At 40.7% G+C, this 16,907-nt stretch overlaps 1 protein-coding gene across 3 annotated transcripts in view; it reads right to left on the reverse strand.

The window, feature by feature from the left end:
- Positions 1–16,907, reverse strand: part of LOC130273247 (ATP-binding cassette sub-family B member 5-like) — an 83,256-nt gene that overhangs the window by 16,290 nt on the left and 50,059 nt on the right. For all 3 annotated transcript variants that reach the window (XM_056519720.1, XM_056519722.1, XM_056519721.1), the window contains 14 exons: positions 16,746–16,859; positions 14,846–14,956; positions 14,615–14,740; positions 14,268–14,471; positions 12,849–13,019; positions 12,523–12,684; positions 10,960–11,118; positions 9,015–9,158; positions 7,051–7,155; positions 4,781–4,858; positions 4,607–4,690; positions 2,235–2,438; positions 1,325–1,425; positions 932–1,072 (listed from right to left, as the gene is read on the reverse strand). In XM_056519720.1, the coding sequence (XP_056375695.1) occupies positions 932–1,072; positions 1,325–1,425; positions 2,235–2,438; positions 4,607–4,690; positions 4,781–4,858; positions 7,051–7,155; positions 9,015–9,158; positions 10,960–11,118; positions 12,523–12,684; positions 12,849–13,019; positions 14,268–14,471; positions 14,615–14,740; positions 14,846–14,956; positions 16,746–16,859 (1,904 nt within the window). The remainder of the gene's footprint in view (positions 1–931; positions 1,073–1,324; positions 1,426–2,234; positions 2,439–4,606; positions 4,691–4,780; positions 4,859–7,050; positions 7,156–9,014; positions 9,159–10,959; positions 11,119–12,522; positions 12,685–12,848; positions 13,020–14,267; positions 14,472–14,614; positions 14,741–14,845; positions 14,957–16,745; positions 16,860–16,907) is intronic.

Below are 16,907 nucleotides of genomic sequence, written 5' to 3' on the forward strand. Positions count from 1 at the left end.
GGTAGGCAGTGGCCACCCACAGACATACAGCCTTCAGCCATATACAGTGTATGGCTTGAGGCTGTATGCCTGTGTACTGCCTCACCTCAGTGCTCTGACCACCGCTCCTCCGGTCCGGGCCATAGCAGTAGATGAGGTGCCGCTGGTAACTTACCATGCGCACCATGTGCGCTGCTCCGCTCTGCCGTTTCTATGGGTGAACGCACTCGATGTCAGTGATGTCCCTGCATGTGCCCCTTAACGTTAAAGTTAACGCGGGGTCGGCCGGAGCACCCAGGGTGCCCGGTGTATGGATAAATTATACCCCGGGCGTCCCGGCCAACTCCAGCACCCGGTTTATAAAATGACCCCTGACTTTTGAGAACATTTCATCGGGTTTAAAAGTCGTCTAATAAGCTGGAAAATACCGTACATTTATATTTCCCTCAGGAAATTGTGAAGCATTGGGTACTCACACAGTGGCAGCCATATTCCCTCTATACATTGTCAACCAGAGTTCCTCCCCATTCAGTGTCAGCCACCCTGTGTTCCTCCATTTAGTTTAGAGTGCCCCTTATAGAAACAATGCCTTATAGTGACAATGACACTGACCCTAATGTGCTAGTGAGTGAGTCATGTAATTTTTATAGAAAAATTTATGACATTTTTTAATGATATTTATTATATTTTAGTTAACCACAACAATCTTCTCATGCACTGTTAAATTATTATGTTGGGCCGACATAATATTTTAACACTGAATGTGAAGTAGCAGAAAGTGATTTATTTGGACTGCCAACATTATTATCAAATTAAATAAATCTATTTTCTGTCTGTTTATTACAGTGGATATATGAATGAGCACCAATCGTCAAAGTTCTGCACTATTTAGCGGTAGGACAAAGATTTATCGGCCACTTGTCCTAATATCTTTCCAGATAATAATACTTACAGAAATACTTCCTCTGGGTCCATCCTTCCAATTTCAATCATAAAAGCCCCAAAGCGATAGCATGCAGCATAGGTGAAATGTATGAATGACTGGCTGAATGCAAAACAGATGCCATATATCTGAGCCCTGCGCTGAGCGTTCCTAAAACAGATCAATGTAAAGACAAATGTTAACATACTGATTTGAACAAAGGGATGAATCACAAATCACATGATAGTAGACACATACAGATATCTGTACTACTATGCGAATATTCCCATATACGGAAAAAAGTGAATATTCGTCATTTCAAATATATAGCGAATATATTCGCAATATTCGCGATAAAAATTTGAAATGCGAATATTCGCGCTCAACACTACTTATCACTAGTTATTGTCCATTACTTCTGACCTGAATGGTTTCTGTAAGCTTTCACTATACATTTCTTCAAACGTCGTCTCTCTAGTCAGTGATGCCACTGTTCGGATGTTCTCCACTGCTTCAGTTGCGATCTATTAAAGTCAGCAAGAACAGAAGAAAATACTTCTAAATTACAATATGTTCAGGTTTGTAAGATTGTTGAAATACGAACCTGTCTAGCATTTACCAAATTAATGAATATGCTTGACACAATGTTCATGTCTAATCATAATGTAATGCTACAGGTTTCTATATATTTAACAGGACAGTAAAATGATATGAAAATTTGTCATGTCCCTGGCCCACTTACATGGAGGGGCCCACTAGCTGTAGGCAAGAGGGGGAGTTTAAAGTGATGCAGATGTAGTTGAATACTATGGCAGAAGAAGGAACCACCATCTCCCTGTCCCGCCATACAATAAGCCTTGAACTACTAAGGAGGCGCTATTACTGCGTAGAGGGCACTAATTGGGATGGTTACTGTATGGGGATGATAAAGGGGCACGATTACTATGTAGGGACACTAAGGGAGCACTAATATTGGGAGGAGGGCACTAAGGAGTGCTATTACTATATGGGGCACAAATGGGCCACAATTATTGTTTAGTGCACTATTATCATCTGGGGCACTTTTGTTTGGGATATCTTAAGTTATGAGGATACCAGGTGTAGTAACAGACATAGTACTGGGGGAAGGAACATGATAGTACTGTTTAAGGGGCAGCAGGATAGAAGGTTTGCCCAGAGGGTGGGGAATAGGTGTCCATGAATTATAGCACCACTTGAATTTTCAAGTAGTGCTAAATAAATAAGCAAATATCATTTTTGGTCCTCTTAAATCAATATTTTGTATTGTACAGAACATGCAGCCTTCATTATGACAGCTGCCAGGAACACTTACCTTTCCAGAATATTGGAGCTGCTTTTTATCCCGGTTAGCGAAGCCGGTAAGTGCTCTGGTCTCAAGCAATCCAGTCATCACCAGAACAGGAGTCAGGACTAGAATCAGCAATGTCATTTCCCAACCAAAAATGAAAGAGATTATAATTCCTATTCCCATAGTGGAAAAGTTCTCAGCGATGAGTCCAAGTCTGGAGCCAGTTGCCTAAATAACATTGAATTGACAAATAAAATGTTATTGAAAATTCAATGATAGAAACTAAATAAAACTTAAAAGTTTTTTTTTTTTTTAAATATGTGGCCCAGGCTGCACTAAAATAAGAGTTATACTTACCCCGGAGAGTTCCTCCATTGGTGCCAAATTCCAGTTCCCGTTGTGACTCTTTTCCTACTAGTTCTGGTCATCGGCTTTGAGGACAAGGACTGCCCGCTAAGCCAATCACTATGCTGAGTGGGCAGTTCCTGCCCGCATGGCATATCACCGCTACTAGTATGATATGGACTGCAGCAGGGAAATTGAAAGAGGCTGGGGACTGGGCTGGGTAACAATAGTTATTTCTACATATAAAAATAATTCTCCCTAGACAACTCCTTTAAAGTGCATCTGTCACCTGCTGCAAAAGAATCCCATTATGAAATATATACGGCACTGTCATGGCACTAATAAAGACAGTAGTATGTTTATTTTCTTGTATGTGTAGTAAAAATGCAGAGAATGATGGATATGCTCATTTTCGCTCTTCCCTATTCTCTGATGAGGTGGACACAACACCCCTGAAGTCTCTTGATGGCAAAGGAGGAGACTGCAATTGCACTTGCTTAGCATCATTCACTTAGGTGGACACAAAGCTCTAAATAGAAAACAGCAGGAGCAATATCTGATGAATTGAGCATTTTTTTTTTTTAGGGTACATTCCCACACGGCGTATTTGCTGCGTATTTGCTGCTGCGTATTTTATCTGTTAAAGTCAATGGGTAGGAAAATACGCAGCACCAAATACGCAGCAAAATACGCCGTGTGGGAACATACCCTTAATAGGAGTAAACACAAATATTGTCTGAATTTGAGGCTGTATATAAAAAAAAATTATTGTGGGGCCACTATAAAGCTGTCATATGATTTTGCCCCCTAAAGTTAAGCCCAGTATATGAAAGCTGCTTAGAAGTGTAAGGCTGCATTCACATCACGTTTTGTAGTTAGGGTGACCGGATCCGGCTGGAAAATGTTAAATCCGGGTGTTCCTGTATCCCAGCCAGACCCCGCCTGCATCTCATTCATTTGGATGAGCCAACCGGAGTCAGATAGATATTGCGTTCAGCTCATTTTCCCCCCGTATCCGGTTTCTGGCCGGACTGAAAACCATAGCATACCAAGGTTTTTCAGTCCGGTCAGAAAACCGGATATGGGGAAAATGAGCTGACTGGAGTCACTATGTGAATAATGAAAATGAATGAGATGTGGGCCGGGTCCGGCTGTGATAGGGGTCTGCCCAGTTTTCACATTTTCCATCCGGATCTGATCACCGTAACTACAAATCGTGATGTGAATGCAGCCTAATACAGACATTCCTGGCAGTTTTATTGGAGTCTTTATCATACTAAAAATCCCTTTTGCCTGGAGTCAGCATCATGGCCAGGGGTTTACAATGCCCATGGGGCCGCCATGTACGTCAGCGATGGGACTGCTGTGTGATAGACACACAGGTCCTCATCTCTTCTATGGGGCAGTGGCAAGTCCTCTCCCAATGTGTCCCCGCTCAGGGTGCCTGCATTATGCTAGAGGCAGAAGTGTTTGCATTACCCAGCAGTGTCTGAGCCAGGAGGCCTCGGGAGCATCGCTCAGGCATTGCGTTGAGCTTGATGCACAGGGAGCGAGATCTTGCTTCACACCAAAGGGAGGGTGCAGCAATCCCACTGCTGACATACAGGAGATTGCAAACCCCTGGCCATGCCTATCCCACTGTTGCTGTCCAGGATAGCGTTTTTTAGGATGATAAAGACTTCAACAAAGCAGCCAAAGGTATGGCTATATTACTTCTAAGTAACACTTACAATATAGGGACAACCTCTGTAGCAGTGTTTCCCAACCAGTGTGCCTAACATTGCAAAACTACAACACCTAGCATGTCCAGACAGCCAAAAGCTGTCTAGGTATACTGGGAGTTGTAGTTTTGCAACAGCTGGAGGCACAAATTGTGAGAAACTGCTATATAGGTTTAGTGGGTCTACAGTAACACTTAAAGTATTTCTAAAATTGATTATTGGGTTGTGGTCTCTAATCATTACAAGCTGTTTTTGAAAGCTGTATGGGAAAGTAAAAAAATGGTAACAAAAAACCCCCATCAAATTGATTAAATAGTAATGTGTACTTACTGTCTGTATCTGAGACGCATCTGTGGCAAGTCTGGTTGTTAAAGCTCCAGTGTTGTTTTTCTTGTCATCAAACCATGACATTTCCTTTAGTGACAGAAAAGACATGATATTTACATGATAACCTCAGATAAAATGAGAATCAAAACATTAGGTATCATTCATACTCAAACTTACCTGACGGAGCATAGATTTAAATGCCATTTGTCTCAGACGCATGGTGAGGACCTCCCCCGATCTTCCAAACATAAAACCCTAAGATAAAAAAAATAAAAGAATCTAAGCTCCCTATACAGAATAACAGATAGCAGTATACAGGACAAACATATATTTCAGTTAGTAATGCCACAAAAACACTACTAAGTATCATTTGACACATTTTTGACAGGTCATGATGGGGTCCAGCTGTTCAGACCCTCACTGATCACTGTCTGTGTCATAAACTGTCCAGAGCCGGAGCAAATCCCCATAGCAAACCTCTTCTGCTTGAGACAGTTCCTGACACAAACAGAGGGGGCAGCAGAGAGCACTGTGGTCAGACTGAAAAGAACTACACAACTTCTTCCGGAGCATACAGCAATTGATAAGTACTGGAAGGGTTACATTTTTTAAATTGAAGTAATTTACAAATTTGTATAACTTTCTAGCACCAGATGATCGGAAAATTTTCCTCTTTAACGGGGTACTCCGGTGGAAAATATATTTTTTTTTTTTTAAATCAACTGCTGCCAGAAAGTTACACAGATTTGTAAATTACTTCTGTTAAAAAAAATCATAATCCTTTCAGTACTTATCAGCTGCTGTATAATACAGAGAAAGTTCTTCCCTTTTTGAATTTATTTTCTGTCTGTCCACAGTGCTATGGGGGATTGTTTCTGCTCTGGACATGGACAGAGGTGTCAGCAGAGAGCACCGTGGACAGACAGAAAAGAAATTCAAAAAGAAATGAACTTCCTCTGTATTATACAGCAGCTGATAAGTACTGGAAGGATTAAAATTTTAAATAGAAGTCATTTACAAATCTGTTTAATTTTCTGGCACCAGTTGATTTAAAAAAATATGTTTTTCACCGGAGTATCCCTTTAAGGGGCTCAGCAGAGCGCTTCTGCCCCTTTATTTTAGCGATCGGTGGGGCTCTTAACACCTGGACTTTCACTGATCAAAACTACTTATGCCTGAGGTTTGTAAAAAAAAACATAGGCATAAGTGTTGCTAAGATCCTAAGGTTATTGCACGGAATTGTGTGTCGGAAATTCGCTCTGTGAACTCTACCATTGGTATGAATGGGTCATTTGCGGACCCGTTCACACTGCGGAATTTTAGTGGCGGAAAATTCTGCCGCTAAAATTCATCAGCGCAATTAATGAATCTGTTCATTCTTTGCACGGAATTCCGAAAGCACTGCATCGCCGTTAATGGTGACGGCTCAGGGCTGCGTGGTCCTACTGCCGAAGGATTTTGGTGGTGGCCGCCAGATGGAATCTCCGCTGAAGGAATTCAGCTCAAATTATTCAGTGTGAACATACCCTAAGACATCTGGGGCTCAGGCCCTCTATGACGCATTTTGCTCAAAAAGGCTACATTCACATATGATAAGGACCCTTCGTTCAATGTACCATATATACTTGAGTATAAGCCGGCCCGAAAATAAGCCGAAGCCCCAAATTTCACCCCAAAAAAACAGGAAAAGTTATTGACTCGACTATAAGCCTAGGGTGGGAAATACATCATCCCCGCATGTCATCATCCAGACCCCCGTCATCATCCAGACCCCCGTCATCATCCCCCCCCCTTCATCATCACCGCCTGTCAATCCCTTCATCAGTGGTCTTCAACCTGCAGACCTCCAGATGTTGCAAAACTACATGCTGGGATTTGTAGTTTTTAAACACCTGGAGGTCTTCAGGTTGAAGACCACTGTGGCCTTCGTCATCATCCAGACCCCCATCATCATCCCCCCCCCCCTTCATCATCACTGCCTGTCAATCCCTTCATCTGTGGTCTTCAACCTGCGGACCTCCAGATGTTGCAAAACTACAACTCCCAGCATGCCCGGACAGCCATCGGCTGTCCGGGCATGCTGGGAGTTGTAGTTTTGAAGCCTCTGGAGGTCCGCAGGTTGAAGACCACTGAGAAGGGATTGACGGGTGGAGAGTTCACTCGAGTATAAGCCGAGGGGGGCGTTTTCAGCACGAAAAATCGTGCTGAAAAACTCGGCTTATACTCGAGTATATACAGTTTGAAAAAAAGACAAATATTCATAATAGCGAATTTTAATCGCGAAATTCGCAATATTCGCAAATTTGCGAATATGTGATATTCGCGACGAATATTCGAATTGCGAATATTCGTGAGCAACACTATCTGTAATCCAACCGAGGGCATAGGCTAAAGATTAAAATGTGTTTATAATGTATGTATAGAATAAAGAGTAAGACATTACTAACCTGGATGAAATATGTTAAGAAGGAAACCACAGCAATAACAGTAATAATAATGGAGTAAAGATTTATGTCTTGTTGTATTTTCACCGGATCATTAGTCCCAAAAATCTGTAGAAAGAATAAAGTTATATTAACCCGACATATTATCATAAGCGTTTCAAGAAAGGTTCTGAAATGATATCACTGGGTTTTCCCAGATTATAATTATGATGGCTTATAAGGAATAGTGTTATCTTGACTTGTATGGCATATCAACAGGATAAATGGTTTATACTGTAGATGCAGGTTCCATTTTTGGGATCCGCAAAGTGGGGCCCCATGACGCTGTCCAATCAGGGAAAACCCTTTAAGATTAAAGGGGTATTCCAGGAAAAAACTTTTTTTTATATATCAACTGGCTCCAGAAAGTTAAACAGATTTGTAAATTACTTCTATTAAAAAATCTTAATCCTTTCAATAATTATCAGCTGCTGAAGTTGAGTTGTTGTTTTCTGTCTGTCAACAGTGCTCTCTGCTGACATCTCTGCTTGTCTCGAGAACTGCACAGAGTAGAAGAGGTTTGCTATCGGGATTTACTTCTAAATTGGGCAGTTCCCGAGACAGGTGTCATCAGAGAGCACTTAGACAGAAAAGAACAACTCAACTTCAGCAGCTCATAAGTACTGAAAGGCTTAAGATTTGTTAATAGAAGTAATTTACAAATCTGTTTAACTTTCTGGAGCCAGTTGATATATAAAAAAAAGGTTTTTTTTCCTGGATAACCCCTTTAATATCTATATCGGGTTGTAGGGATCCAACTCAAGGCACACCCACTGATTATCAAACTAAAGAGGCTGTAGCGCTGTATCCCCTTCATTGTTTACCAGGCATAGCGCCATACAATTTGTAGTGGCTGTGTCAAGTATTGCAATTCAGTCCCAATCAGTCGTTAAGAACTGAGCTGCAGAGGTATCTTCTCCAGGCATAGCCACTATAACAGATAGTATTAGAGCCCAAGTACAAAACTGGGAGCCCACGTATCTCTCCATGCTGGAGCTGTAGACTGACTAAATATACAACTAATTGTTAGAAAAGATTGAGAAATATGCCTTAGGGCTGTGTTCACACAGAGACTAATGGAAATGTTTGCACAAAGTATAAACAAAGCTTTACATTCTTGATTGACATATAAAAGTTTGTTATCCATATCTATAATATACCGTATTTTTCGCCGTATAAGACGCACTTTTTCCTCCCCAAAACTGGGGGGGAAAAAGTTGGTGCATCTTATACGCCGAATACACACCTATCGCGGCGGTCCCTGTGGCCATCAACGGCCGGGACCCGCGGCTAATACAGGACATCACCGATCGAGGTGATGCCCTGTATTAACCCTTCAGATGCGGCCATCAAAGCTGACCTCCGTGTCTGTAGCGAAAGTGACACTAACCCGGCTACACCGGGAGGGACCTTACCTGCCTCCTCGGTGTCTACTCCGTGCTGGGATCCCCTGCATGGCCGGCGCTCTCCTTCGACATCATCACGTCGTCGCGCATGCCGCCCCGTCATCCAATAAGAGCGGCGTGCGTAGCGGCGTGATGGCGGCGACGGAGAGCGAGGATACCGGGCAGCAGAGACGTTCCGGAGCGACGGGGACACCCCGGGGACGCGGCAACAGCGATGGAGGGCGACATCCAGGGAAGCGGTGACGGGTCCAGAGCGGCGGGGACACGTGAGTATTACCTCCTATACCAGTGGTCTTCAACCTGCGGACCTCCAGACGTTGCAAAACTACAACTCCTGGCATGCCCGGACAGCCAACGGCTGTCCGGGCATGCCGGGAGTTGTAGTTTTGCAACATCTGGAGGTCCTCTGGTTGAAGATTACTGTGACCTATACTTTACATTGTATTCTAGCTTTTCCTCATTTAAAATTGGGTGCGTCTTATGTGCCGGAGCGTCCTATAGGGCGTAAAATACGGTACTTACAGCAATAACTTTAGCAAAAAGTATACTAAAAGCTGGGTGCGCTCCTCCATTAATAATTGCACCAAGAATTCCAAACATGATGTACGGCCACTCTGACTTATTGAGTCTTAATATCCTGAAAAATGAAATGTGTGGAAGTTTTTTCTGCAAAGAAATAGATAAGACAATTAGTGTTCACGCTAATAGCTAAATCCCTAGACAAAATACGTCTTCCATTTATACAAGAGCTGCATTAATATCTCTGAGCTATGGTGTAATAGTAAAAAAAATTATAATGGATGATGGAGAGAATGTACGGTATGTCATGTTAGCTGCAGTGCATCCGAAATAGGAAAAATAATGCATCTTCGTGGGGAATCTTGATTAAACATCTACTATTTGTGAACACAACTCCTATGGCAACAACCTACAGTACAAACCCCATGCAGCCTGCTGTCATAGGCTACTCTCTTCTGTCTGCCCCCAATTCTACTGTCTGTAGGTCATAAAGTTGAGATGACAGATTGAGTGGAGTTATACATAACAGCAGGATCAGACTACACAAGGCTTTCTTGTAGTCTGTTACCATGGAGACACATAGGTCTGCATAGAAGATTTTCAATAAAAACTCATTTTAAAGTTGCCGTTTTTGTCTTATTTATTTAGATAGACTGGAGTCCCTTTCATAGTACCTGTGAATAAAAAACATTAATTTATTTTTATTGCTTATCAAAAAGCAAAAATAGTTTTTCTCAATTTCTTAAAGTTTAAAAAAAATATATATATAATGTGTCAGGAGTTTTTGGGTGATCTATCAGAGTAAGTAAATGAACGCAAATAGGGTTTTTAGTGGTCCTGCGTACTAACTACAATTATTGGAGTCTCACCTTAGCATAAAGTAGCAAAATTTGAGAAAGCAACTATTTTGTGCTCAAAAAAGGTGTGCCTGATGCTTAACTTTTAATAATAGGCATTAAAATATACAAAAATATAAGCGTGCCTGTGTATAACTATCACCAAATAAAATGGTCACTAGGTCATCCCCAATAGCAACAGCACTGATCAGAGCTCTGCTGGGCCCTGCCAGCTCCTTCATTCTGAGGAATAACAATCAAGGAACCGCTGACGCGTTTCTATCGCTAATTAACAAGCGGCGTCATCAGGGAGGACGATATGTCAGTATAAAACACAGTGTGACCCATATAGCGCAGTAGGAATCAAATACATATTTGGCCAAGTAAGGCGTCTTGTAGGCATATTTTACACTGATATGATATGGCTCTTCTGTAAATTAAATAGAAGCTCTGTCCCTGGGCCTTAAAGGGACAGAGCTTCTATTTACAGGATGTTGGATGAGACCCTTCTGCTTTGCAATACAGGAATCTTGAGGACAGTTTCTCTTTACAGCAGAACCTTATCCTATCAGTGTAAAATATGACAAATCTACCTCCCTGATGACACCGCTTGTTAATTAGCGGTAGAAACGCGTCGGAGGTTCCTTGATTGTTATTCCTCAAAGGAGCTGGCAGGGCCCAGCAGAGCTCCGATCAGTGCTGTTGCTATTGATGATGACCTAGTGACCATTTTATTTGGTCATAGTTATACACAGGCACGCTTATATTTTTGTATATTTTAATGCTTATTATTAAAAGTTAAGTATTAGGCACACCTTTTTGAGCACAAAATAGTTGCTTTCTCACATCTATCACAGTGAAGTAATCAAAGTTTTAATGCCAAATCGGTAACAGGGACCGCACCTGATACTGTATATTTTATTTATAATACTAGTGTTTTCATATGTGGAAGCAGGGTCATTTTTTGGGTCATTTTTAAGCACCAGAGCTGAGGTTCACATGCTGCCTCTCTACCTCCTTCAGCTATACCCTTGACCTATCAAAATTTCCCTAGAAATTTTGGGGCAAATTTTTGGCATTGCTCTCCAGCAAAATCCATAGTATGTCTTTACCTCTTCTGTTTCATCCACTTTGTCTTCTTCCTCTTCTTTGCTTGATAGGGAAAATGCTCCATTGGACATGTTAGAATATAATCTCTGCACTAAGGGAGGTTTCCCCTGTGTTTCTTGTTCATTCTTTCCAGTTTCTGTCTCGTCTTCTACTTGTATTGTCTGAAAGACAAAAGAGTCACTTTCTATACGGCACAACTTAACCTATAAAAAAGTTATTTAAAATTATTGTATATAATATGTAATACAATGGATGAGCTGTATGAGCTATATGAAAATATGGTGTTCTTCAGGACAGATGGCAGTATACTATTTTACATTTTTTTATTTTCATTAAAATAATTGAAGTTTTAAAATTATTTAGGTTTCTATGTGTTTTCAAGTTAGAGTGAGATGCAAAAGAAGACAATATATGGTGGATATTACTGGTTAAACAGTTATTCTCATTTCCTAATGTGATGGTGCATTGGTATGATAAGCCATCGCATTATGCAAAGTGGTGGTCCAACTTCTGGGAGTTTTATGCTCTGTTTTCTCAGCTCTTCCCACCACAGTGCTGCTCCCAGCCCCATTTTCTGTAATGGAACCCACTTGAAAGGAACAAACTGTGACATACATACAAAACTAGACTAGTGTTGTGGCTCTTTTATTCTCACCACTGGTACAGATTCTGAAGGTTGGACCTCCACTGATCATAAAGTTATGGCATATATAAAGTTCCATATTATTTTAAATCGATCAGCCATAAACTTAATGTTATGTCAGTTCCCGTCATGCAGCTACAACAGCTGCCTCCTTCTTCCTTTGCTTCATGGTTTAGTTCTGATGCTCATGTGCCCATTGTGGGTGCTTACAGCCTTCAGCCTGGGCACTCTGACTGGTCTGCAGTTACACAGGTCTAACCCCAGCTCGCTATGATGCACTGTATTTTCTTCTGTCTTCTGTCTTTCTTTCTTCTGACACCTTCTGTCATAGTAACTATTTGAGCAGCTTATACTGCAGTGGGTTTTCTATGTGGTTGGACCAGACAGGCTAGAATTCACTCTCAACCTGCATTAATGATTCTTGAACATCCATGGCCCTGTTGCCCATCAAGCAACAGTTTTTTTCTTGAACATCGTTTGGTAGGCACTAACCCCTACACACTACGAATGACCTACAAGTGCTCTGGCCTAGTTGTGTAGCCATCACAACTTGAGTCACTGAGATCCTTACTCTTGCCGAAATGTTTCCTTATTCCAACAAATCAACTTTAAGAACTGACTTTTCACTGTCTGCCTAATAAATACCACCCATTGACAGGTGCCATTGTCATGAGATAAACCGTGTTACTCACTCCTCTCAGATCTTAGAAGATCTGTTCTGGTAAGTTACCAAAATCTTCATCCAGATTTGGATAAAGTTCTATATACTGCTTTGATGAAATTAAAGAATCCTTTTGAGCCCCCCCCCTCCACCATTGTGCTGGGTGTACCAACACTGCATTACATGGTAAGATAACATTATAAGTAAAAATATTTAGACAGAAATAAAATAGTTTTTGTTATTGTAACATAGAAACCATACCTGTGCTGTGGCAAGTGAATAATATATTCCTTTTTTCTCCATTAATTCGGAATGTGTTCCTTGCTCAGCCACAGCGCCATTCTCCACCACAACAATCAAATCTGCAGTCCACACAGTGCTCAGACGGTGAGCAATAACAATTGTAGTACGTCCTTCGATGGCCTGAAAACATTTGTTTTTTTTGTTAAAAGTTTTTGGAATAAACACTGTACAGCTACAGTTCTTATCAGATGATAAACATTGAACTGTTGTAATACTTTGCAAGTAGTTCAAGAGAAACCAATGACCTTTGGATATGTTATCAGATAATAAATGAACTGGCTTACCTTGTCTAGAGCAGCTTGTACAACAGATTCGCTGGCAGTGTCCAGAGCGGAGGTGGCCTCATCCAGCAGAAGGATTTTAGGATTTCGGACCAAAGCTCTGGCTATTGCTATTCTTTGTTTCTGGCCACCACTTAACTGAGCTCCTCGTTCCCCAACAAGAGTTTCAAATTTCTAAAGAAACAAAAGAAAATCATTAAAAATAGGGGATGACCTTTTCACATACGCTGACCATTTTATCAGCTTATATATTGTAATATGTTAATTTACCTATCAATGTGTTTTGAGAGTGCGGGAAGAAACCCACATAAACATGTAAACCATAAGAACTCCATGTAGTTTGTGCTCACGGTAGGATAAGAACTGAGGACACAAGTAGTGCAAGGCAACAAGTGACCCTACTGAATGACCCTACAGTGGGAAACAGAGACCCTTGCTCTCCTCCTAGTATTTGGTACTGGACTTCTGTTGAAAGCTCCTTTTCCTTGTAATAGGAGCCACATAGCAAGGACCTAAGCTGATGACTTTTGTTTTCATGTTTCATCTGCTTTTTATAAACCTATTCCCCATTTAGTTGATCACAGTTTATTCAATTTCTGGGACCCAACCTGTCAGCTGTAGTCTGTAGAGGTCATGGCAGAAATTATTCAATGTTTCTGCAGCCCAACCATATTGGAAATGAAGCATTACATGGCACCTATTAACACAAATGCAATGTCTATGTAATGCATGGGCTTGCCAGATCCTCCAGAGAAAGTGACACTGTCAGTAGCTGATCTCTGAACCTACTAATATTGGAGGTCCCTAACAAGGAAAGCCCTGCTAACCTCTAACTTGGAACTATAAACCAGACAAAGTATACTTTTGTATAACACTTCAATTTCTAATACAAAAAAGAGAAAGCGAATCTAGCTCATCAGGTGCACAAAATCACAGGATTTATTTCCAGGTAACGACACACATAGGAACAGGTAGGCAGAAGTGACGCGTTTCAAGCGCAGATGCACTCTTAGTCAGGTTAAGCTGGATCCGCTTTCTCTTTTTTGTATTGGAGTGCTATTACTGTCCTGCATTTGGATCCGGGCTCTGGTCGTCCCATTGGGGGTAAGCTGGATTTACTGCTCTTTCTTGGACTTCAATCTTTAACAGCACTGGTTTCAGATATTACTTCTTGTCACTTTATGAAGTCAATGCCACAAAAACAACAAGACAGAATGATTGTGTATTATTTATGTTATTATAATTCTAACTATAACAGCTAAAGAAAAAGGCTTAAATGGAAATGGAAAAATGTTCTGAAATAGAATAGATACACATCAGACATTTGTGATTCTGGACCACCTCTACACAGTGTCCAAAACCAATTGATACTGCTCATGGATGGTTCCTTGACCCAGTGCCACCCGAACTGCACATACTTACATCAGGTAGAGACATGATGAAATCATAGGCATTGGCTTCCTTAGCTGCTGTCTCTATTTCTTCATCTGTCACATCTAATCTTCCATATTTGATGTTGTTCTTAATAGTTGTTGCAAACAGCACAGGCTCTTGGCTGACGACACCAATCATTTCTCTGTAGTGCCTAACATTCAGTGATCTTATATCATGGCTATCAACCATGATCTACAAAAAAATAAAAAAGACCAAGAAAATTACTTAAACCTAAATAAAAAGAAAATAAGTTTCTATTTAGAAAGAACAAATATTGGGCAGACTGGATGGGTTCTTATCTGCCGACACATTCTGTTTCTATAAGATATATTTACCATTCCTTCTTGTAGATCATACATTCTCTGCAGGAGCTGAACGGTAGTACTTTTACCGCATCCGCTTTGCCCGACCAATGCCACGGTCTGTCCAGGTTTAACTTTTAGATTAAATCCTTTTAAAACCTTCAGGTAAAAACAAAGACGTCTATTGTGTGTGCTCACAAATACAAGAAAACATATAATACACTAAAATATGACAAAATGTCATGCAAAAGAACCTGTTTTTACCTGAACCTGTGGTCTTGAAGGATAACAAAAATGCACATTTTGAAATTCAATATGTCCTTTAATATTATCAGGCTTGTATCCTTCTGTTGAAAAACTATTAATAGCAGATGCCTACGGTTGTTGTAAAGAAAAGTTATAGACAGATGTTAGCAGAAAATTGGGGAAATGGGGAAAATTTACAAAAGAACAGATTTTTAAACTTTACGGCCTTTCTGTAAATGCATAGTACATGTGGAAGTTTATGTTTTAAAGCAAAACTGACAGCCGGTTTACTCGCATTAAACCATTTAAACAGGGTTACAGTGTGGGTGAACTGGCTTAAAATAAGGTACAGTGGTCCCTCAAGTTACAATATTAATCGGTTCCAGGATGACCATTGTATGTTGAGACCATAACTTTATGGAAACCTGGTCATTTGTTCTGAAGCCACCAAAATGTCATCCAAAAATAGGAAAAAGTGAGTAGTAAAGAAAAATAAGTAGATAACTGACATAGATAAAGCAAGTCTTTACATATAAAAGTAATGTAGTAAATTAGAGTAGCCGTATTAGTCCAGTGATGCAAATCATAAAATGTTGCAGTATCTTGTAATACCTTTTTTATTGGACTAACACAATTTTGTAGAGACGAGCTTTCGGGATTCCTCCCTTTATCAAGTCTAAAGCAAATCTAAGCTCACAAGTAAATGACACAGGTTACATCTCACAAATATGCAGGGGTTAAGACAATAGATGTGGAGAATTCACACTAAGATGGGCCATAAATTGTCCTGCTATAGGAACATAGACTATCAAAATTTCTTATAACCTGTACTGGATTCTCTTTTGTATCTCACTTTGTCCTGCTTAATTACCAGTCTCTCCCCTGCTCCCTCCTCCCTCCCCCTTTTTCTCAACATTTTCTATTTAGTCTATGTTCCCATAGCAGGACAATTTATGGCCCATCTTAGTGTGAATTCTCCACATCTATTGTCTTAACCCCTGCATATTTGTGAGATGGGACCTGTGTCTTCTGCTTGTGAGCTTAGATTTGCTTTAGACTTGATAAAGGGAGGAATCCTGAAAGCTTATCTCTACAAAATTTTGTTAGTCCAATAAAAAAGGTATTACAAGAAACTGCAACATTTGTTGATTTGCATATAAAAGTAAGAAAGATCTCCTAGGAGCTGTAATCACTGTCTATGTAGAGGACAGGAGCTTATTTAGGGTCCTGGACAGTACATGCAATGTTCTTAAAAAATTTAATGGAGCCGCCCTTAACCGTGGCACAGGTAAAGAGTAGTACAGAACATGCATTACCTCCCTGTACTGTAGGGAGGTGCAACCAGACAGATAGTCAGTGCATGCACTTCAGTAATACAGGTGTTTACCAGTGAAATGTCCATTCTGATTGGTCGATTATTCCGGCCATTGTCACGTTTCACAGATCTGGACTGTCCGTAGCATTGTATGCTGAGTCTGGTTTCGAGTTACAATGGTCCAGAAGAGAACATTGTATGTTGAAACTATTGTATGTTGAGGCCATTGTAAGTTGAAGGATCACTATATAACGTACCCGGATCCATGGTCTAGTTCCGGAAATACCACCGTTATTAGCCAACATTGCTAATATGTTAATCTGTATAATAGTGACGGGACTCAACACTGAGGCAGGGATATTGGGTATGCCAGATCCCGCCTCCATTGCGCAAAGCCAGCAATTTACACATTAGCAATATCAGCTAATAACGGGTCTATCTCCGGAACTGGACCACTGATCATACCTCAAGTGATACCTCCTTGTGATCCTGTTCACCCGCACTTTAACCCTGTGTATTGGGTTTGGCACAGGTGAAGCTGCTGTCAGTTTCCTGTTAAAGAAAAGTATATCATGTTTCCAAAAAGTATATGTGATCCTTTACCTGGTCAATGGTATGGAATATGTTATAAGCAGCTCCTCTTGCTACTGAAAAAGCTTCAAGGTGAGAAGAAGCCTGACCAACACAATAACTGCAAAGGACAATGCTGAACAAGACCTGAAGGGAAAGACATAAAGAGTCCATGAGAGAATCTTTTTTAACTGA

This window comes from Hyla sarda, chromosome 5 (genome assembly GCF_029499605.1).
Source record: "Hyla sarda isolate aHylSar1 chromosome 5, aHylSar1.hap1, whole genome shotgun sequence".
NCBI lineage: Eukaryota > Metazoa > Chordata > Amphibia > Anura > Hylidae > Hyla > Hyla sarda.